Raw genomic sequence first — 22,574 nt, 5'->3', positions numbered from 1 at the left:
TTAATATTTTTTTTTCTATGGCTCCCTGGGATCTTATTCTAAATGCAGTTTTGTATCATGATTTCTAAAACTTATTATTATAAGCTTTTCTCCTGTCACTTAAAACTGAAAAAAATTAAATTTACATGTTTCTTTGTATATTTATGCCATAATTAAAATTTTTTTAAAGTTGTTTATTTTTAATTGAAGGATAATTGCTTTACAGTGTTGTTGGTTTCTGTCACACATCAGCATGAATCAGCCATAGGTATACACATGTCCGCTCCCTCTTGAACTTCCCTTCCCCCTCCATTCTATCCCACCTGGCTAGGTTGTCACAGAATACCAGGCTGAAATCCCTGTGCTATATAGCAGCTTCCTGTTAGCTATCTGTGTTACACACAGTTACGTACATGTTTCAATACTACTGTCCATTCGTCTGACCCTCTCCTTTCCTCACTGTGCCCAGAAGTCTACTCTCTGTGTTTGGGTCTCTATTCCTGTCCTGCAAATAGGTTCGTCAGTATCATTTTTCTAAATTCCATATATATACACATTTATACACTATATTTGTTTTTCTGACTTACTTCACTCTGTATAACAGTATGCTATCATTTTTGTTGTATATTTGCTTTACAGCTTTTTGATATTTTAGAAGAATTATAGTGAACATCTTGCTGAACACACATATTTGTTCTCATCACTGGTTATTTTTGAGGACAAAGCCTAGAGGTAGACTCATTGGAGCAATGAATATAAACAGTTTTATCAGTCTTGTCAGATTATTTTTCTGACCATTATTAGTTTTACTGGGAGCATATGAAAATGCTCTTTTTTTTTTGCTCATACATTAAACAGGAAAAGAAAACTGGTCTGACTAAACCAATCCCATGGTCAATCATACATATATCCTCTTAAGTTAAAAAATCTTTAAAGTGATACATTCATTTGGTTAGAACGAACACACGCACACACACACACACACACAAACACACATACACACAGATGGTTTATACTTCCCAGACCTCTTCTGGGGCAACTTCTTTTAACTGTCCTGGCTTTAGTTCTTCTGGTGGTTATCTCCCTATCTCTAAATTCTCTTTCCACCACAATTGTTCTCATTTTTGATTTATCAGTCTTAGATACCTGTTTGCTTTTCACTATGGTAGATGAGGATTTAGGTCAACATTTTCTGTAGCTTCCACTCTCCTCTTCTTAGTTTATTTTCATAATTTTTCTCAATTCCTCCAGTGGTCATTTCTACACCTTTGTGTAGCTTCCTTGAAGCTTCTTTTCTTGTTCCATAGAGTCATCTCTTGATGCTGGTTTTGTAAGATGACCATGTGAGTGCTCCCACAGTTCCCCTCCTCAGCACTGACATTCTATCCTATTTTGCCCTCTAGATGAGTGATAGAGCGACAGAAATGAATAAGATACCTTGCCATTAAGGAGCTTTAAGACTCTTGGGGTTTAATATATTTATAGTTAGGTGTACAGTTAGAATAGGAAATGTTAAATATCAAGAAGGTGGTGTGAAAAAGTATTACAATAGCTTAGAGGAAGAAATGATAACTTTAAAAAAAATTAATTTATTTTTTATTGAAGGATAATTGCTTTACAGAATTTTGCTGTTTTCTGTCAAATCTCAACATGAATCAGCCATAGGTATACATATATCCCCTCCCTCTTGAAGCTCCCTCCAAATGATAACTTTTGAAAGGTAAGATAACTTCTGAAAGGCTGAGATGATTTGATGAAAGATTTTCATTTGAATTGATCCCTGGGTTGAGAAGATCCCCTGGAGGAGGAAATGGCAACCCACTCCAGATTATCTCCTGGAAAAATCCCATAGACAAGTGTTGGGAGGATCCTGGCGGGCTACAGTACATGGGGTCACAGAGAGTCGGACACAAACCGCAACTGAACAAACTAGAGTTAGAGAGCGACTAAACAGCAACAACACTCTAGAGTTAGATTTACTCTGGGAAAACTCTAAACTTATTTTTACTCACTTAAAGCGCTATGTGATAAAACTTTTTTGTTTTTATAGGCCAGAAGGCTTTGGCGGATGCACAGATCCCTTATTCTGCAGTGGAGCAGGCATGTATTGGCTATGTTTATGGTACGTGGAGACTATATATTCTAAAAGTTGTTCACCTAAGTCTGTCATCAACTACATAAACAATACAGAGGAATTTGTGAATTTTAACCCTCAAAACTCAGAATTCAGGGTCTTATTTTCATTATTTTTAGAATTTCCTTATGTGTCAGCCTAGTTTAGTACACACATATATTTTGCCATTATTGTGTTGCCAATAAAGGGGACAAATTTAAAACACTTACCTTTAAAAGAGAAAAAATTACTCATGTAAAAATTACTACCATGAAAAAGTAATTATTTTTCAGATGAGAAATTTTTGTTTTTTGTTGTCTTGAAATTTGTTTTTATTGATTTTTGTGTCTAATAAAATGTTTTCCATATTTTTTTTTCTGATTAGAAAACTTTTTTTTCTGATTAGAAAAATGTTGCATGTAAAAGCACAAGAAAAAAATGTTACCTGTAATCTCATTATCCGTATGTTATTACCATTAATTTTTTGGTGTAAATCCTTCAGTGAGTATGAATGCATGTGAATGCATTATGAATGAATTATTTATACACACATAATTGCCTTATAAATTTAGGTCCTAGTTACATACATTTTGGTGACCTGTTTTTCTCATTTTTGTGTATCCAGTTTTTCCCATGTGGTTCAGTTTTCTTTCACATTATCATTAACATTTTTCAGTTTTTTTTTCTGGAATAGATTAAATATTCACATGGTATAAAAATACAAGAAAAAGGTGGATGGTTATATAGTGGAAAGTTTCACTCTGAATCCTGTCTCCTTGTCTGTGGTTCCCTTTGCTGATGATTTCACTCATTTCTTTTTTTTTTTTAATTGAAGTGTATTTGATTTAAAATATTGTGTTAGTTTGACATGTACAGGAAAGTGATTCAGTTACATATATATATTTTCAGATTATTTTACTTTATAGGTTATTATAGATGTTGAATATTGTTCCCTATGTTACACAGTAAATACTTGTTACCTATTTTGTGTATAGTAGTGCCATGTACATTAATTTTTAATCTACCTTTTCATAGGTAATTTATGCATATAAAAGTAAATGTATGAGAGTGTATAAATACCCCTCCCTTTCTTTTGTTGGACACATGGTAGTGTAAATACATACTATTTTGTATTTTACTTTTTTTTTAAACTTAGTAGTTCTTCGTGACTATTCCAGTTATTTCATAAAGAGTTTCCTTGGTCTCTTTTAATGATAGCATAGTGTTCCATTGAATAGATATATCATGATTTGTTTAATTGACCCTCTTTTAATAGCCATTTAGAATATTCTTAGGCTTTTTACACATTTTAAATTATTTCATGATATGTTAGTCTTGAGGATTTACTACAGTTTATTTAGCAGTAGAAATGATATCGTATTTGTTGACATTTTAAATTATTTAGTTATAAAAGAATATAGTAAGCATTCCTGTAGATGATCTTTATGTGTATCTGTGGTTATGTTTTTGAGATTTCAAGGTATCAAGAGAATTCTTAAAGGGAAATTTACTAGTTCAAAGAGATGCACAGTGTATTTATGAATAGGAGGTCCTGAATCTTGCTGTTTTCCTTGAAGACTTCTAGAGCATCTGTATCTTCAGGTATTTCCATCATGCTGCTCCAGCTTGTCTGCCTTGGCGGCCATGTTACTTGGGAAAGAGAATCAAATGTGTATTCCACTTGGATTATTATTTTTCTGGAATACCCTGGCATGCAGAATCTTTTAACTTTTTGAAATTTTGATATGAAGAGAAAAATCAAGGCCTTTTGATCAGTTAGTTTTAACAGATTTATTCAGTTCAGTTCCATTTAGTCGCTCAGTTGTGTCCGACTCTTTGTGATACCATGGGCTGCAGCATGCCAGGCCTCCCTGTCCATCACCAACTCTCGGAGTTTACTCAAACTCATGACCATTGAGTCGGTGATGCCATCCAACCATCTCATCCTCTGTTGTCCCCTCCTCCCGCCTTCAATCTTTGCCAGCATCAGGGTCTTTTCCAGTGAGTCAGTTCTTTGCATCAGGTGGCCAGAGTATTAGAGTTTCAGCTTCAGCATCAGTCCTTCCAATGAACATTCAGGACTGATCTCCTTTAGGATGGACTGGTTGAATCTCCTTGCAGTCCAAGGGATTCTCAAGAGTCTTCTCCAACAACACAGTTCAAAAGCATCAATTCTTCAAATTCTTCAGTGCTCAACTTTCTTTATGGTCCAACTCTGACATCCATGCATGACTACTGGAAAAGCCATAGCTTTGACTAGATAGACCTTTGCTGGCAAGGTAATGTCTGTGCTTTTTAATATGCTGTCTAGGTTGGTCATAACATTTCTTCCAAGGAGCAAGCATCTTTTAATTTCATGGCTGCAGTCACCATCTGCAGTGATTTAGGAGCCCAAGAAAATAAAGACTGTCACTGTTTCCATTGCTTCCCCATCTATTTGCCATGAAGTGATGGGACCAGATACCATGATCTTAGTTTTCTGAATGTTGCATTTTAAGCCAGCTTTTTCACTCTCCTCTTTCTCTTTCATCAAGAAGCTCTTTAGTTCCTCTTTGCTTTCTGCCATAAGGGTGTCATCTGCATATCTGAGGTATTTCTCCTGGCAATCTTGATTCCAGCTTGTGCTTCATCCAGCCCAGGATTTCTCATGATGTACTATGCATATAAATTAAATAAGCAGGATGACAGTATACACCCTTGATGTACTCCTTTCCCGATTTGGAACCAGTGTGTTGTTCCATGTCCAGTTCTAACTGTTGCTTCTTGACCTGCATACAGATTTCTCAGGAGGCAGGTCAGGTGGTCTGGTATTCCCATCTCTTTCAGAATTTTCCACAGTTTGTTGTGATCCACACAGTCAAAGACTTTGGCATAATCAGTAAATCAGAAGTAGATGTTTTTCTGGAACTCTCTTGCTTTTTTGATGATCCAGTGGATGTTGGCAATTTGATCTCTGGTTCCTCTGCCTTTTCTAAATCCAGATTGAAGCATCTGGAAGTTCACAGTTCATGTATTGCTGAAGCCTGACTTGGAGAATTTTGTGCATTACTTTGCTAGCGTGTGAGATGAGTGCAATGTGCGGTAGTGTGAGATTCTTTGGCATTGCCTTTCTTTGGGATTGGAATGAAAACTGACCTTTTCCAGTCCTGTGGCCACTGTGAGTTTTCCGTTTGCTGGCATATTGAGTGCAGCACTTTCACAGCATCATCTTTTAGGATTTGAAATAGCTCAACTGGAATTCCATCACCTCCACTAGCTTTGTTTGTAGTGATGCTTTCTAAGGCCCACTTGACTTCACATTCCAGGATGTCTGGCTCTAGGTGAGTGATCATACCATCATGATTATCTGGGTCATGAAGATCTTTTTTGTATAGTTCTTCTGTGTATTCTTGCCACCTCTTCTTAATATCATATGCCTCTGTTAGGTCCTTACCATTTCTGTCCTTTATTGAGCCCATCTTTGCATGAAATGTTCCCTTGGTATCTCTAATTTTCTTGAAGAGATCTCTTGTCTTTCTCATTCTGTTGTTTTCCTCTATTTTTTTGCATTGATCACTGAGGAAGGCTTTCTTATCTCTCCTTGCTATTCTTTGGAACTCTGCATTCAAATGGGCCTAATCTTTCCTTTTCTCCTTTGCCTTTTGCTTCTCTTCTTTTCACAGCTATTTGTAAGGCCACCTCAGACAACCATTTTGCCTTTTTGCATTTCTTTTTCTTGGGGATGGTCTTGATCACTGCCTCCTGTACAATGTAATGAACCTCTGTCCATAGTTCTTCATGTACTCTGTCTATCAGATCCAATCCCTTGAATCTATTTGTCACTTCCACTGTATAATCATAAGGATTTGATTTAGGTCATACCTGTATGGTCTAGTGGTTTTTCCTACTTTCTTCAATTTAAGTCTGAATTTGGCAATAAGGAGTTCATGATCTGAGCTGTAGTCAGCTCCTGGTCTTGTTTTTGCTTACTGTATACAGCTTCTCCATCTTTGGTGGCAAAGAATATAATCAGTATGATTTCGGTAATGACCATCTGGTGAAGTCCATGTGCAGAGTCGTCTTTTGTGTTTTTGGATGACAGTGTTATGACCAGTGCATTCTCTTGGCAAAACTCTATTAGCCTTTGCCCTGCTTCATTCTGTACTCCAAGGCCAAATTTGCCTGATACTCCAGAGATTTATGTCTGATAAATTTACATGAAATATTGCTTCCTTTATCATGTAACCCTACCCAGATTGAGTTGTTTGCTGTTACTTGGTCATTTCTCTACTTTCCTACCTCTGTGTTATGTAAATAACGTGCATATATATACTGTGTTTTGAGAATTTTTGTATTTGCAGAATAAGTGGTGCTTCATGCTGAAACTGTTTCTGAGTAAGATGTCCATGTTTTATGTTAGACAAAGGCATAATACTAGAAAAATATAATGTATTATATTGCTTTACAGCTCCATAATTCTCATGTTGCATAGATAATTTTCTGTTTTCTATGTAGGTGACTCTGCCAGTGGGCAGAGGGCTATCTATCATGGTTTGGGACTGACTGGAATTCCTATAATCAACGTCAACAATAACTGTTCTACTGGCTCAACTGCTTTGTTTGTGGCCCGGCAACTGGTTCAGGGTGGTGAGAAGTGCCTATTTGTCTAGTGTACTTAAATAGATGTGGGGTTATTGCCTTTCTTTTATGATGTCTCCATACGACCATCAGAGGGATTGCTTTTTTTTTTTTTTAGAGGGATTGCTTTTTAATGTATTTTTTTTTAAATAAAAATTGTATTGATATATACTTTATATAGCACAAAAGTGTAGAATTCAGTGTCTTTAGTATGTTCCCAGGTTTATGCAACTATCAGCACTGTTTGATCTTAGAACATTTGTATCACCCGCAGAAGAGAGCTGTACCTGTTAGCGGTCACTTCCCATTTCTCCCTCCCCACAACCCTTGGCAACCACTAATTTACTTTCTGTCTCTATGGATTTACATATTCTGAACATTATATAAATGGAATCCTATATTATATGACCTTTTATGGCTTTTTTCACTTACCAGAATATTTTCACAGTTTGTTCATGTTTTAGCATGTATCAGTACTGCATTCTTTTTTGTGGCCAAATAGTAATCCATTGTATGAATATACCACATTTTGTTTACCCATTATCAGTTGATGTACACTGTGCTATTTCTACTTTTTGGCTATTATGAATAACCCTGCTATAAGCATTTGTGTACAACTTTTTTGTGGCCATATGTTTTCAGTTCTCTTGGGTATATATCATAGTCTGTATTTCCAAATGTTCTAGGCTCCTTCATTAGGCCTTTTATTCTTTCTTCTGATTGTTGATTATTACTCTGCTACTTGGTGTTTTAGTTTTTGGAGCTTTATAATGTTTCACTGTTGGATACTAGTAGCCCTTGTGCCCCCTACCTTGGTTTTTTTCTTTTTTTAAAGAAAAATTTTGGCAGTCCTGCTTGTTTTGCTGTTCATTTGAACTTTAACATCATTTTTAGATGCCCCCTCTTTCCAAAAATAGTTCTGTTGAGATTTTGATCAAGATTCTTTAAAATTTTTTTAAATTTTATTTAATGTTTAAAAATTCACAATTCGCTATTTGTATCTGTTCTTCACTGGAACATATTTCCACATTAATAAAAAGTTTTATTAACACTCAAAATCAAAGGAAGAAGTATATACTTTATTGATTTTTCCTCGTATCTAGAGGTGTATAAGAATTTTCTCTGTAATTTTTCACTTATTACAAATTTTATAGGACTACACTATGTTTTTACATTTTGTGTACATCAACATAATTGTTTAAATAGAAGTGTTTAAGGGTATTTTGTTCGAGTCAAGAAATTTAATTTTTCAAGATAATTACATTTTCTTTCAAGGTCTGGCAGATTGTGTCTTGGCTCTTGGGTTTGAGAAGATGGAAAAGGGACCCCTTGCAGTAAGCGTGAGTCTCATTTTTGTTTTGGAATTGTTATAACACTATGAGAAAACTTTGCCCTTCTGACTGCCATAAATAGAGCTTGCAAAAGCTGAAAAATGAGATTGTATATGCATGCATGCACACGTGCTGTGTCACTCAGTTATGTCCAACTTTTTGCGACCCCATGAATTGTAGCCTGCCTGTCAGGCTCCTCTGTCCGTGGAATTTTCCAGGCAGGAATACTGGAGTGGCTTGCCACTTTCTCCTCCAGGGAATCTTCCTGACCCAGAGATCAAACCCTCATCTCCTGGGTTTTCTGCATTGGCAGGTGGATTCTTACTGTGCCACCTGAGAAGACCATATGTATGCAAAGATCGTGGTAATTTAGACAGTAAAGAATCTTAAGAGTTAATTTTGCTCAACACCTTTATTTTGTGAAACTTATGTTCAGACAGGTTAGATGATTGAATCTGAGATGGACCTATGTATTTAATTTGAAACATTCAAATTTTATTCATTCATTGAAAAATTAATTCCATTCAACAGACTGAAGAGTGTCAATAAAGTTTGGGACTTCTGTTTTCCATAATGGCAAGTCAGGTTTTTAAATCATTTCTCCTAATGATCACAACTAAAATATTTGAATGGAATAGAAATAAGATACCCTGAAGACACTGAAGAACTAACAGGAGAGGAACTAATGGTGAATGCTAGAAAATTAAGATCAGCATTAGAAGTTATTTTTGCCTCAGAGGCCTTTGATCAGGAAGCCTTGAGCTTCCATTTTGATGGCCCCCTAGGATGAAGGGGAAAGTAGTCGAAGCTCAGGTGCTCCGAAGATCAGAAGTTTAATACCCACTCTCCACGTTTAACTGGGTGGACTCTGTAGGGATAAACCTTTTAGGTAAGGGTGAACACAAAGTAAAACTTCCCCCCTCCCCTATATCCTCTTTTCCCCACCTTCAGGAGATTATAGGGAGAATTGCCTTGGCAGTGAGCAGAGCAAGGGAGAAGAAAAGAGGACAAAATAACCAGAAAACCTTTCACTGAGAATTAAGAAACCAAAGGCCATTTTCATGTGGGACTGCTGCCAAAATGCTCGTTTACCTGGGTGGTGAAAGAAACATCAGGCTATGAATTGAGTCTGGACTTAGGCTCAGTCGGTAAAGAATCCGCCTGCAATGTGCGAGACCTGGCTTCAATCCCTGTGTTGGGAAGATCTCCTGGAGGAGGGCATGACAACCCACTCCAGTATTCTTGTCTGGAGAATCCCCATGGACTGAGGAGCTTGGTGGGTTACAGTCCATGTGGTTGCGCGGAGTTGGACACAACTGAGCAACGAAGTACAGCACGGCACGTGAATTGAGTCTAAATTGGTTCCAGATTGGTACCAATTATGTTCTACCATTAAGTTGCACTTAACAGAAGCAACTGCAAATTTTCTTGTGGAGGAAAGCATCTTCTAGGCTTTGAGAACTCTTCAAGTAAGTTTTCAAGGACCTACAATTAAAGATAACCTCGTTAAAGAAACGAGGCACCATATTTGAGGACCAGGAGAAAGAAGGAAGAGTAAAAAGTGATCTCTGCAGACCTCTAAAGCTAGATACATTGGCTACAGATTTAGGCATACTTACTATGTTTAAAAAAAAGACAAGCTTGAAAATACCTCAGGGGTATAAGAAACTACAAAAAGGGATATTGTAGGCTTTGGAAAAGTACCAAATAGGATTTATAGAATAAAAATGAAATATTTAAAATTGAAAATTCAAAAGATGGGTTTGATAGCCAATTATACATGATCAAAAGAGAATTTCTAGTGAAACAGGACTAGAAGTAATTATTTAGAGTACACTATAGAAATAAAAAAGATTGAAAATAGGCAGAAAGTTATGATATATGGAGAATAGTGTGATAAGTTTTAATAAATGGGTAATTGGAATTAATTGGGAGAAGTGGTGAGAGAGAAAATAGGGCACAGGCATTTTGTCTATCTTTTCTGAAAATTAGTTGTTAGTTTCATTTATCTTTAATTTTCTTTTCAGCCTCTCTTTCATTTATTTCCTCTCTAATCTTTGTTATTTTCTTCCTTCTAATGATTTTAGGCTTTGGTTATTCTTTTTTTCTAGTTTCTTGAGTGAAAAGTTAAGTCGTTTATTTGAGATCTTTCTTGTTCTTAATGTAAGCATTGTTATGAATATCCCTCTTAGGACTGCTTTTACGGCATCCCACAAATTTTGGTGTATTGTATTTCCATTTTTGTTTGTCTCAGGGTACTTTATGATTTCTTCTTTGACTTATTGGTTGTACAGTAGCATGTTGTTTGATATCCACATATTTGAATTTTATAGTTTTCTTCTTGTAATTGTTTTCTGCTTTTAAACCACAGTGGTTGGAAAAGATGCTTTCTATGATTTCAGTCTTAAATTTATTAAGATTTGTTTGTGGCCTAACATATGGTCTATCCTGGAGAACATTTTGTGTGTGCTTGAGAAGAATGTGTATTCTGTTGATTTTGAACAGAATGTTCTGCAAGTCTTTGCCAAGTCTATGTAATATAGTATCTTGTTTAAGGCTGGTGTTTCCTTATTGATTTTCTGTCTAAATGATCTGTTTATTGATGAAAGTTGAGTATTAAAATCTCCTACTATTATTGTATTGCTATCTATTTCCCTCTTTAGATCTGTTAATATTTGCTTTATGTATTTAGGTGCTGCTATGTTGGGTGCACAAATATTTACAAATGTTATACCCTCTTTTTGTGCTGACTCATTTATCATTGTATAATGACCTTCTTCCGACTCGATGGGCATGAGTTTGAGTAAACTCCGGGAGTTTGTGATGGACAGGGAGGCCTGGTGTGCTGCGATTCATGGGGTCACAAAGAGTTGGACGTGACTGAGCGACTGAACTGAACTGGACTGAACTGAACTGAATGACCTTCTTTGTCTCTTAGTACAGTCTTTGTCCTAAAGTCTATTTTGTCTGATGTAAGTACAGTCAACCCTTGAACAATACAAGTTTAAATTGCATGGTTCCACTTTTACATGGATTATTTTCCAGTAGCAAATACTACAAGTACTACAGTTGGTTGAATTTACTGATATGGAACCGAAGATATGGAAGAGCCATGGATATGGAGGAATTGTACATATAAATTATATATTATATGCAGACTGTAAATTATATGCAGCTTTTCAGCTGCATGGAGGGTCAGTGCCCCGACACTCACGTTGTTCAAAGTTCATCACTATATATCTACCGTAGCTTGGTTTTGGTTTACAGGTGCATGGAATATCATTTTCCATCCCTTCACCTTTAGTCAGTGTGTATCCTTACATCTCAAGTGAGTCTCTTACAGGCTGCATGTAGTTAGGTGTTTTTTAAAACTCTGTTATTAACTGTGTGTCTTTTGATTGGAGAATTTAGTCCATTTACATTTAAGGTATTATTGTTAAGTATAGACTTACTGCCATTTTGTTAATAATTTTCTGGTTATTTTGTAGGGTATAGGTATTATTTGAAGAGATAATGGTTAGCATATACCTTGGACTGGCAAAGGACACTAATCTATAGACTGAAAGTCCAGTGACTCCAAAGTAGAATAAATAGAAACTCATACAGACATGTCACAGTGAACTGCAGAACAAAAGAAAAAAAAAGCAATACAAAAGCAAAGAGAATAGTGGGGTTTAATATCTTTGTTTTTGGGCCACACTGCATGGCTTGTGGTATCTTAGTTCTCCAACCAAAGATTGAACTTTGGTCATCAGCAGTAAAACACAGATTCCTAACCACTGGACTGCCAGGGAATTCTCTTTTAGTATCTTCTTTGTATGGAGACTATTAGTACAACACAGGTTATAGACGTTTGTTTTGTGTATCTATGGATATTGCGTTTGGACTCATTAGCTGTAGAATATTTTTACCTTCTATTTGTGAAAAAGTAATTAGAAAATTATTAAATGAGTGTTTTAAGCAATTTGAAGCAACTTGTAAACGAATTTTTTGACAATTTAAAGACTAAGGGTCTATAAGTTTGGTTATTGACATCATTTTAAAGAGTTATATTTTAGTTAAGAGTTTCCTTGGTGGCTCAGTGGTAAAGAATCTGCCTGCTAATGTAGGAGATGCTAGTTCAATCCCTGGTACAGGAAGATCCCCTGGAGAAGGAAATGGAAATCCGCTTTGGTATTCTTCCCTGGGTATCCCACAGACAGAGCCTGGTGGGCTACAGTCCTTGAGGTCACAAAGGGTCGGATATGACTTCGAGACACCCACCCACCACCATTTTAGTTAAGCCATAGTCTCTTGATCTTAAAAGTAGTCTTAATTTTAGTAATAATCATTTGGTAATGGTTTCTACTTTTTAGTTTTGTTTCTCCAGTGTTAAGTGTATAATTTCTTATATATATATATAAGAACTCGCAAGAGGGGAGTTGTTTCTTTAATTATATACTTGATGATTCTTTAAAATATGAATATCTAGTAATTGATCTCTCTGGTAAATTCAGATTTCCCTATAGAAGGTGCTACAATATAAAGATAGAATCTTTGTTAGAAAATAAGTTAAAGACTTAGCCTTTCACTTGGGATTATATTGTTAACGTAATGCATGAGATCAATCTCATTCAATTTTCTGTGTTCGAACATTAAAGGACCTCTACCCCATATTAATTTAAATCCATGTAATATTATCTCTTAGAATCAAAGGAGTGGCTGGAACATCACAGGCTCTCCAATCGACAGAGTCTATTTCCCATTTTCCCTTAGAGAGCATTTTAAGAAAATGGTTTAAGCTAAGTTGGGTCTTAAATATAATTAAGGTATAGTAACAATTTTTTTTTTTTTGTTTTTGGTGGTGTGGTGTAGGTTTTGGGATGTTAGTTCCCCAACCAGGGATTGAACCCAGGCCCTTGGCAGTGAAAACGTGGAGTCCTAACCACTGGACCGAGAGGGAATTCCCTAAAATTGCTATATAATAAATAAGAATAATAATAAAATGAAGGTAATTAATGATACCCCTGGAGGAGGAAATGGCAACCAACTCAAGTATTCTTACCTGGAGAATTCCATGGACACAGGAGCCTGCAGGCTGCAGTCCATGGGGTCACAAAAAATCAGACACAACCAAGCACATACACACACAATTAAAGATCAAGGAAGACAAGTTGTTTCTGGTTATGGGATAAAACATCATAAGCCAAGTCATGAATGTTGGAATGAATATAGTATGTTCAGGGGACAGTTTGAAAAACTGGATTGCAGGGTGACAACAAGAAAAGATGCAAAATAAGATGGTTAGGTGATTGGCTAACAGAGGTACTTAATCTTTATGTCACATGATAAATAGATGTTTTTCTTTCATAGTTAATGGTAGGTACCTTGATAACTTTTATTAAAACTAGAAAATAGTAAAACTCATCCACAGTCCAGTAATTTTTAAAAAGTATATGTGTTAAAAGTCGTTTTCTGGGACTTCCCTGCTGGCCCAGTGGTTAAGACTCTGAGCTCCCCATGCAGGGGGCCCAAGTTTGATCCCTGGTCAGGGAACTAGATCCCACATGCTGCAACTAAGACCTGGTGCAGCCAAATAAATGAATAAATATTTTTAAAAAAAGTCATTTTCTGCTTGTTTAACATTGTTCAAAAGTATATATGTTAAAAGTAATTTTCTGCTTGTTTAATCCTGTTCTTCCGAGGTAACCAGTGTATTTATATGTCCTTTCTTTTTTCCATATTTATACAGATATCTAAATATATTCATATACTATACTACACACACATACATATTAACAATGTTAAAAAAATTTGACATGTATGTGAAGAAGATAAAAAATTTTATACATATTGCTTTTTCACATTACAAATGGACAGCTTTCCTGGTTCGAACATATTGATCAACTTCCTTATTTTTTTAAGAAATTATTATATTTTTTAATTGAAGGATAATTGCTTCACAGAATTTTGTTGTTTTCTGTCAGACATCAAATGAATGACAAACTTCCTTATTTTTTAACAGCTGCCTAGTGTCCCTTTTCATGGGTGTAAAGTTTTCAATTGATCTCTTCTGCTTTTCTGGTTAGATGGTTTAGTTTTAATTTTATATGTGTTTTGTTTTTTGTTTTGCTGTTATAGTGCTCCAGTCAGCATTTTTGTACATAATATCTTAACTTTCTCAAGCAGTTCTGTCTTTTTTTTAATCCTTTTTGTCCCTCCCACTATCCTCAAGCTAGTATTTCTGTAGGACAGAAATAATTTAGGCAATGTTTTAGTTAGAGGTGGCCCTGAGGATGTTGTACCTGTGAAGTGAAACCGTGAAGCCCAGAGTGAAGTAATTACACAGTGCCGTAGGATCAAGTTAGCAGTTAGTGATACAACTGAGACCAGGTCTTTTGATCCAGATGTGCGTAGCTGAAACTGATGCCTACTGGCTTGTACCAGCTTGCAAGATCTGATTATACATGCCTTTTTTTTTTCTATCTTTGCTTTCAGTGACATCATGCTAGCATATTCAAATTGGTCACTGCGGGATTATTTACACCCCCAAAATCGACAAATGCTATCAGTAAGACCTCCTTCACCCAACATGAGCCTTTTAAATATTTACTAGGAAACCACTGATTTAAATCTACCATCTTTCTACTTGTTTTCTTTTGTTCAATATCTTCTTTATTCTTTTTTTCCTCTTTGTCTTCTTTTCTGTTCATTGAGAATTCTTTATAATTTTATTTTGTCAGTTTTATGTTCATATTAACTATACCTCTGGAGCTTTGCTTTTAGTGGTTTCTTTAGGGTTTACATTCATCTTTAACTTATTCACAAACCCCCTCTAAGTAATGTTATGACTGTCACTATAGTATGTTACATGAATCTTACGAAGTATTTTTTTGGTTGCCTCTTCCTAGAAGCACATTTTACTATACATGTTATAAACCCCACATCAGTTACTGATTTTGTTTTAAATAGTCAATTGTTTTTAATTTTAATTAAAAAAAATTTTGTTTATAGCTGCACTGGGTCTTCGTTGCTGCACGTGGACTTTCTGTAGTTGCAGAGAGCGTGGGCTACTCTCTAGTATGTGGGCTTCTCATTGCAGAGACTTCTCTTGTTGCAGAGCATGGACTCTAGAGCCCAGGTTCAGTGGTTGCGGTACATGGGCCCAGTTACCCCAAGGCATGTGGAATCCTCCCAGACCAGGAATCGAACCCCGGTTCCCTGCATTGGCAGGCAAATTCTCAGCCACTGGACCATCAGGAAAGTCCCTCATCAATTGTTTTTTGAAAGAATTCTTTATTCTTTCAAAGAATTATTTGAAAGAATTCTTATATTTTTTCCACATGTTTATCATTTTCAGTGCTCCTTATTCCTTTATTATTGATCCAGAATTTCCTTTAGGGTTATTTTCCTCTGCCTGAAGAATCTGCTTTACCATTTCATATAGTATTGATTTGCTGGTGATATATTCTCTCAATGTCTGTATGTTCTACTAGGTCTTTATTTACCTTTTTTTTTTTTTTTGAAAGATACATTTGCTGAGTACAGAATTCTCTGTCAGCTTTACTTTTTCTTGGTTCACTGTCATTTTGGCTTTCATTTTAAAGTCTGTTTTCATTCTTAGTTTTTGTTCGCCTATACTTAATGTATATTTTACTTTGGTTACTTTTAGTATTTTTCTTTCTCACTGGTTTAGAACAGTTTTATTATGATGTACCTTGGTGTAGTTTTATTGTGTTTTGTGTTGTTGGGGTTTGTTGAGGCTCTTGGCTATGTGAGTTATAGTTTTCATCAGATTTGAAAATTTTTCATCCATTATGGCTTAAAATATTTTTTTCTTTTGTGTCTCTCCATCTTCTCTTTTCCTGACCCCAATTATAATATCTCTAAACTTCTTGATTGTTGTTCCACAATTCACTGATCTTGTTCATTTTTTTCGAGTTTTTTTTCCTCCTTATGTTTTAATTTGTTACTTGCTCGGGTTTGCTAATCTGTGCCGCATTGTTTAATCTGTTAATTTCACTGAGTTTACTTTTCAGACAATGTATATTTTATCTCTAAAAAATTTTTGACTCTTTTTTGTATCTTCCATATTTTTCTTTGTCATGTTCATGCTTTCTTCTACCTTCTTGAACAAATGGAGTATGTTTATAGTAATATTGCAGGAAAGGGACCCCTTCCAGGGCCCAAGAGTGGGCTCTTGTCTAACACTTGGAAATGAATTATCTGAGGAGACATACCTGTTGACAAAGCAATAAGACTTTATTGGGAAAGGGTGCACAGGTATAGAGCAGTAGGGTAAAGGAACCCAGGAGAACTGCTCTGCCATGTGGCTCGCAGTCTCAAGTTTTATGGTGATGGGATTCGTTTCCGGGTTGTCTTTGGTCTATCCTTCTGACTCAGAGTCTTTCCTGGTGGTGCTCGCATTGGTCAGTCAAGATGGATGCCAGTGAAAAGGATTCTGGGAGGTGGTCAGACACATTACCATGTGTCTCCTTTTGACTTTTCCTAAACTCTTCCGGCTAGTGGTGGCTTATTAGTTCTGTGTTCCTTACCAGGACCTCCTGTCATAAAATAACTCACACAAATGATTACTATGGTGCCTGGCCAGAGTGGGAGGTTTCAGTCAGTGTGCTTCCCCTAACAGTAATTGTTTTAGTGGAGTTTATTTATAGTAATTCTTTAACATTAAAACAATTTTGTCATCTGTATCATTTCTATTGATTGATTAATCCACTCTTTACAAGTTGTACTCTTCATTTCATTGCATGCCTCATAACTTGTGATTGAATGTTAGACATTATGAATTTTACTCTGTTGGGTGTTAATGGAATTTTTATATTCCATTAACTATTTAGGAGTTTGTTCTGGGATAGTTGTTTTTTAGAAGTGGTTTGATCCATTTGAGATTTGCTTTTATGTTTTGTTAGGCAGAATTCAGAACAGTCATTATCATTCCAAGGCTGAACTGATGCTGCTATTCAAGCAGTAACCTCAGGATTCCATTGATGCTCTTTGTGTTAGGAGATCTTTCCATTGTGGTTTTGAGAATAAAACTATTCCTGGCCCTATGGGAACATTGGGAATTATTGTGCCTTCTCCTTTTCAGTGACTCTTTCCCTGGTCTTAGTAGTTTCCTCATATTCATGTGTTGATTAGATTCACTAAATACTCAAGGGGAGCTCTCTTCAGATTTTCAGAGAGCTCTCCCTCTGTTCTCTCCATTACTGTTCTCTGTGAGTTCTTTCAGAGATCCCTGTACTAGGCTTTATGTTGTCCATTGTTTGAAAACAGTCACTTTGTATATTTTGCTCAGGTTTTTATTTTTTTGCTCAGGTTTTTAAATGTTTGATAGAAGGATAAATTTGGTTTCTATAGTCCATCATGGCTAGAAGCAGAAGTGTATATGATTGTTTTCATTAACATTCCTTTCAACATAGATATGAACATTTTCCGTATTAAAAATTTTTTTTTTAGATTTCTTTTGACAGAAAAACTTTCCACTGATGGAAATCCAAACATAATTTTATATACTTATTTTAAAGATTTCTGTGTTCACAGATTCCACGGGACCCATTTATCAACTCATTTTATCTTTATCCTTTGGATTGGCAAGTTGCTTATCATATCTAACTAACTAATTTTCCTTGTGTAAGCCTATTCTTTCTTAATCTTATTTTTTATATTTATTCATTTGTTTCACTGCACCGGGTCTTAGACCCTGGACACAGGATCTTTGATCTTCATTATAGTGTGTGGGCTCTTTTCGTTAAGGCATGCGGGGCTTAGTTCCCTGACTAGGGGTTGTTGACTAAAAAGATGCATGATATGAGAGTTTTGAGTTAAGTTTTATTTGGGGCAAAATCAGGACTGCAGCCCAGGAGAGGGGGTACCTCAGATAGCTCTGAGAGACTGCTCCAAAGGGGCAGTCGGACAAGGTCAATATATGATTTCGGTGAAGTGGGAGTTCAATGCAGGCAAGCGCTTACTTTACAAAAGGCTTTCTGCTGGTCAGGAGGAGCTGATGTCACCCTGAAGGGATTTAGTGCTTTTCTAGATATGAAGAGATGCACAGATTGGGATCATCTGAAAAGATGTAACTATCTAAACATCTGTTTTAACAAGTTCTCTGGAGCACAGAGTGCCTCACTCCACCCTACACTCCCTCTAGGGGAGGTGTTAAAGGTTGACAGATGCAGCAGCACAGGTTCAGTCTCCACAGAGACAGATGGCAAATGCCTTTGTTATTGTCGTTCAGTTGCTGGCAAATGCTTTTGGCAAGTGCCAGTTTGTAGTTGACAGGATGAAAGTTGGCCCCCCTGCATTGGGAGTGTGGAGTCTTGGCCACTAGACCACCAGAGAAATCCCTCTTAATCTTTTTTTTTTTGAGTTTTTTTAAATTGGAGAATTGGGACGATCCCCTGGAGACGGGCATGGCGACCCAGTCCAGTATTCTTGCCTAAAGAATTCCATGGACAGAGGAGCCTGGCAGGCTATAGTCCATGGGATCACAAAGAGTTGGACACGACTGAGCAACTAACACACACAATTAGTTGATTATAATGTTTCGCCAATCACTGCTGTACAGCAAAGTGACTCAGTTATGCACATATAGACACTCTGTTTTACGTTATCTTCCATTATGACTGATCACAGGATACTGGATATGGTTCTCTGTGCCATACATTAGGATCTTGTTATAAACGTAACCTCTACCAACCCCAAACTCCCAGTCCATCCCTCTCCCTCCCCCCTCCCTCTTGGCAACCACAAGTCTGTTCTCTAGTTCTTTGAATCTGTTTCTGTTTTGTAGATAGGTTCATTGCACCCTATTTTTGATTCCACATATAAGTGGAATCATAGTATTTGTCTTTTCTTTCTGATTTATCTCAGTTGGTATGATAATCTGTAGTTACATCCATGTTGCTGCTGCAAATAGCATTATTTCACACATTTTTGTGGCTGAGTAGTATTCCATTGTACATATGTACCACATCTTCTTTATTCATTCATCTTTTGATGGACATAAGGTTGTTTTGAACAATGCTGCTATGAACATAGTAGTGCATGTATCTGTTTGAATTATAGTTTTGTCTGGGTATATTCCTAGTAGTGAATTGCTGGATTATATGGTAGTTCTGTTCTTAGTTTTCTAGGACTCCTCCATAGTGTTTTTCACAGTGGCTATACCAACTTACATCTTCACCAACAGGGGATAGGTATGAGGGTACCCTTTTCTTCACAGCCTCTTCAGAATTTGTTATTTGTAGACTTTTTAATAATGGCCATTCTGACCAGTGTGAGGTGGTACCTCATTGTAGTTTTGATTTGCATTTCTTTAATAATTAATGGTGTTATTACTAATTATTAGTAATAATTAGTAATTATTAATAATTACTTAGTAAGTAGACATATGAAAAGATGTCTTTTCATATGTCTACTTAATCTTTTCATAGCATTTGCTTTAGAACCTCTTTGTGGACCTAATTAATTAATTTCATTCAACAGTTATTTATGGAATGTTAACTATATAGCAGGGCATATGCTAGGCACTGGATACATATACAGACGTTTATGAAGAATTCATATGTTCTGGGTGTTCATAGTCTAGTAGGTAAACTGGAAGAAACAGCCTCCCCTTTGTAAAATATTTGCAGTGGGAACTGTGTATCTCTATTCTAGAGCCATGGAAACAGATGTGATTGCACTCTGAGTATCACTTTATCCTAATCGTAATTCACTTCTCAAATACCCAAACCTGCTCCTGCCTTAGGGACTTTGTTCTTGCTGTTCTGTCTGCCTAGAATGCTCCTCTCCCCAACTTCACCAAATGACTTACTCGTACTCCTTCACATCCCTGCTGAAATGTCACTTTATCAATGTTATCTCCTTAGACTATTTTCTATAACATACCACTTCCCACCTTCAATCTTTATCCCTTTATTTGAGTTTGTTATAGCATTATTATTTACATTTTAATCATTTTCATCCTCATTACTTTCTGTTCCCTCTTCCTTCAAATATGAATGCTAGATGAGCAGGGAATTTATCTGTTTTGTTTATTGTTTTATCCCCAGAACATTGAACAGTTATTTGCACATAATGGGATTCTTAATACATGTTTCTTTTTTTTTTACTTAAAAATTATTTATTTTTAATTGAATGACTGATTTTAATCATACTGAAAATTTTTGGTTTACTCCGCACTTCTAATTAATAGTTGAAAAGAGATATGTATCATGTTGAGTACTTATTAAAATTTTTTTTCTCCTCTCTTAGGCTCCAAATAGGACTAATCCAGTTGATAAACATCTTGAAGTCCTGATCAATAAGTATGGATTATCTGCCCACCCAGTTGCTCCTCAGATGTTTGGGAGTGCTGGAAAAGAGCACATGGAAAAATATGGTATGTTAAAAAACTTTAAGGCTTATTTTTAATTATATACATGTATTTATTAGGGCTTCCCTTGTAGCTCAGTCAGTAAAGAATCTGCCTGCAGTGCAGGAGACCAAGGTTTGATCCCTGAGTTGGGAAGATCCCCTGGAGAAGAAAATGGCAACCCACTCCAGTATCCTTGCCTAGAAAATCTCATGGACAGAGGAGCCTGGTGGGCCGCAGTCAATGGCATTGCAAAGAATCGGGCACGACTGAGAGACTAACACACATGTATTTATTAAGGAACTGTGGAGGATGCCAGTTTGTATAAAATATGAAATGGTTTTTCAATTAAGTTGAAATAGTATTTGTTGAATTTAGTTGTAAAGTATTTATACAAATGAGATCATATTGGAAATACCTTGGATGTTCCAAAACAAGACACTGAAATAGGAAAAATAACATAAATCAACCATGGACTATAAATTGAGGCTTATCAGTTCTGAGTACAGTATTCTCAGTACTTGAATCCATCAAGAGTCCATCATCATTTGTCAATCCATAGTGTTTTATTTTAAATTTAGTTAAATTAATTAATTTATTTTTGGCTACTGTGTCTTACTGTGTCTTCTTTGCTGCATGGGCTTTTTCTTATTTTGGCAAGTAGGAGCTACTCTCTAGTTCAGTGCACAGGGTTCTTACTGAGATGGCCTCTCTTGTTTTGTGAAGCATAGGTTCTGGGGCATGTGAATCTTCAGTAGTTGTGGCACATGGGTTTAGCTGCCCCTTGTCATGTGGACTCTTCCCAGACCAGGGATGGAGCCCATGTCCTCTGCATTGGTAGGCGAATTTTTAACCGCTGAACTACCAGGGAAGTCACATAATGTTTTGGGAGAATTAAATTGCATAGTTGATTTTTATTTTGTAGGTGAGTATCCTAGCTTTTTGACTGATGATCAGTGATTGATCTGCATTAGCCAGTTAGTTAAAGCATGGGATAGTGTAGAAAGAGTTTTTTTTTTTTTTTAAATTTTATTATATGACCCTGTGTTCTGTGAGATGAGAAAGAAAATAGTTGTGTTTGAAAGTACAACATTCCTGTTCTTTGCAGGAAAAATACTGTAGGTTTGATAACCAAGATCAAGTAATCAGCAAGGAAAGAAATCTTCAAGGAAAAATGGTAGGATGGCATAGAGGAGACTGATAGTTTGGGGCCATGGAATTTTCTTCCTTGTAGCTATTTGTTACCATTTTAAACTCCGTCCATTCCAGTCTGGATTCTGCTCTTTCTCAATGCTACCACTGATCACCACATTGCCATAGGAAGTAAATACTTCTCAGTACTGTTTTAATAGACCTCAACACCATTAGTCCCTTTTGATCACTTCTTTCTTAAAACATATTCTTCTCTGGGCATTTGTGACACATCATTCTTCTGATTTTCCTTACCTCTTTGGCTATTTCTTGTCCATTTCCTTTTGAATTAAATAATTTATTTAAAATATTTAGCTCTTACTGTATTGCAGGCATTGTTCTAGGCACTGAAATATAGAAGTACTGTTGTTCAATCGCTCAGTTGTGTCTGATGCTTTGCAACTCCTTGGACTGCAGCACGCCAGGCTTGCCTGTCCTTCACTATCTCTTGGAGTTTGCTCAAACGCATGTCCATTGAGTCGACGATGCCATCCCACCGTCTTGTCCTCTGTTCCCTCCTTCTCCTTTTGCCCTCAGTTTTTCCTAGCATTAGGGTCTTTTCTCATGAATTGGCACTTTGCATCATGTGGCCAAAGTATTGGAGCTTCAGCTTCAGCATCAGTCCTTTCAATGAATATTCAGGCTTGATTGCCTTTAGGATTGACTGGTTTGATCTTGCTGTCTAAAGGATTCTCAAGAGTCTTCTCCAGCATCACAGTTCGAAAGCATCAGTTCTTCAGCCCTCTGCCTTCTTTATGGTGCCACTCTCACATCTGTACCTGACTACTACAAAAACCATAGCTTTGAATATGTGGACCTTTTTGGCAAAGCAGTGCCTCTGCTCTTTAATACACTATCTAGGTTCTTCATAGCTTTTCTTCCAAGGAGCAGTTGTCTTTTAATTTCATGGCTGCAGTCACCATCCACAGTGATTTTGGAGTCCAAGAAAATAAAACCTGTCACTGCTTCTACTTTTTCCCCATCT

At 36.4% G+C, this 22,574-nt stretch overlaps 1 protein-coding gene across 3 annotated transcripts in view; it reads left to right on the top strand.

The window, feature by feature from the left end:
* The window catches only part of SCP2 (sterol carrier protein 2), a 108,625-nt gene that overhangs the window by 13,886 nt on the left and 72,165 nt on the right, over positions 1-22,574 (top strand). For all 3 annotated transcript variants that reach the window (XM_043461298.1, XM_043461297.1, XM_043461299.1), the window contains exons 3-6: positions 2,030-2,101; positions 6,587-6,718; positions 7,985-8,049; positions 20,299-20,425. In XM_043461298.1, coding sequence (XP_043317233.1) covers positions 2,030-2,101; positions 6,587-6,718; positions 7,985-8,049; positions 20,299-20,425 — 396 coding nt within the window. The remainder of the gene's footprint in view (positions 1-2,029; positions 2,102-6,586; positions 6,719-7,984; positions 8,050-20,298; positions 20,426-22,574) is intronic.

This window comes from Cervus canadensis, chromosome 2 (genome assembly GCF_019320065.1).
Source record: "Cervus canadensis isolate Bull #8, Minnesota chromosome 2, ASM1932006v1, whole genome shotgun sequence".
NCBI classification, from domain to species: domain Eukaryota; kingdom Metazoa; phylum Chordata; class Mammalia; order Artiodactyla; family Cervidae; genus Cervus; species Cervus canadensis.
The sequence above is the reverse complement of the archived record's forward strand: the minus strand, read 5'-3'. Positions and strand labels throughout refer to the sequence as shown.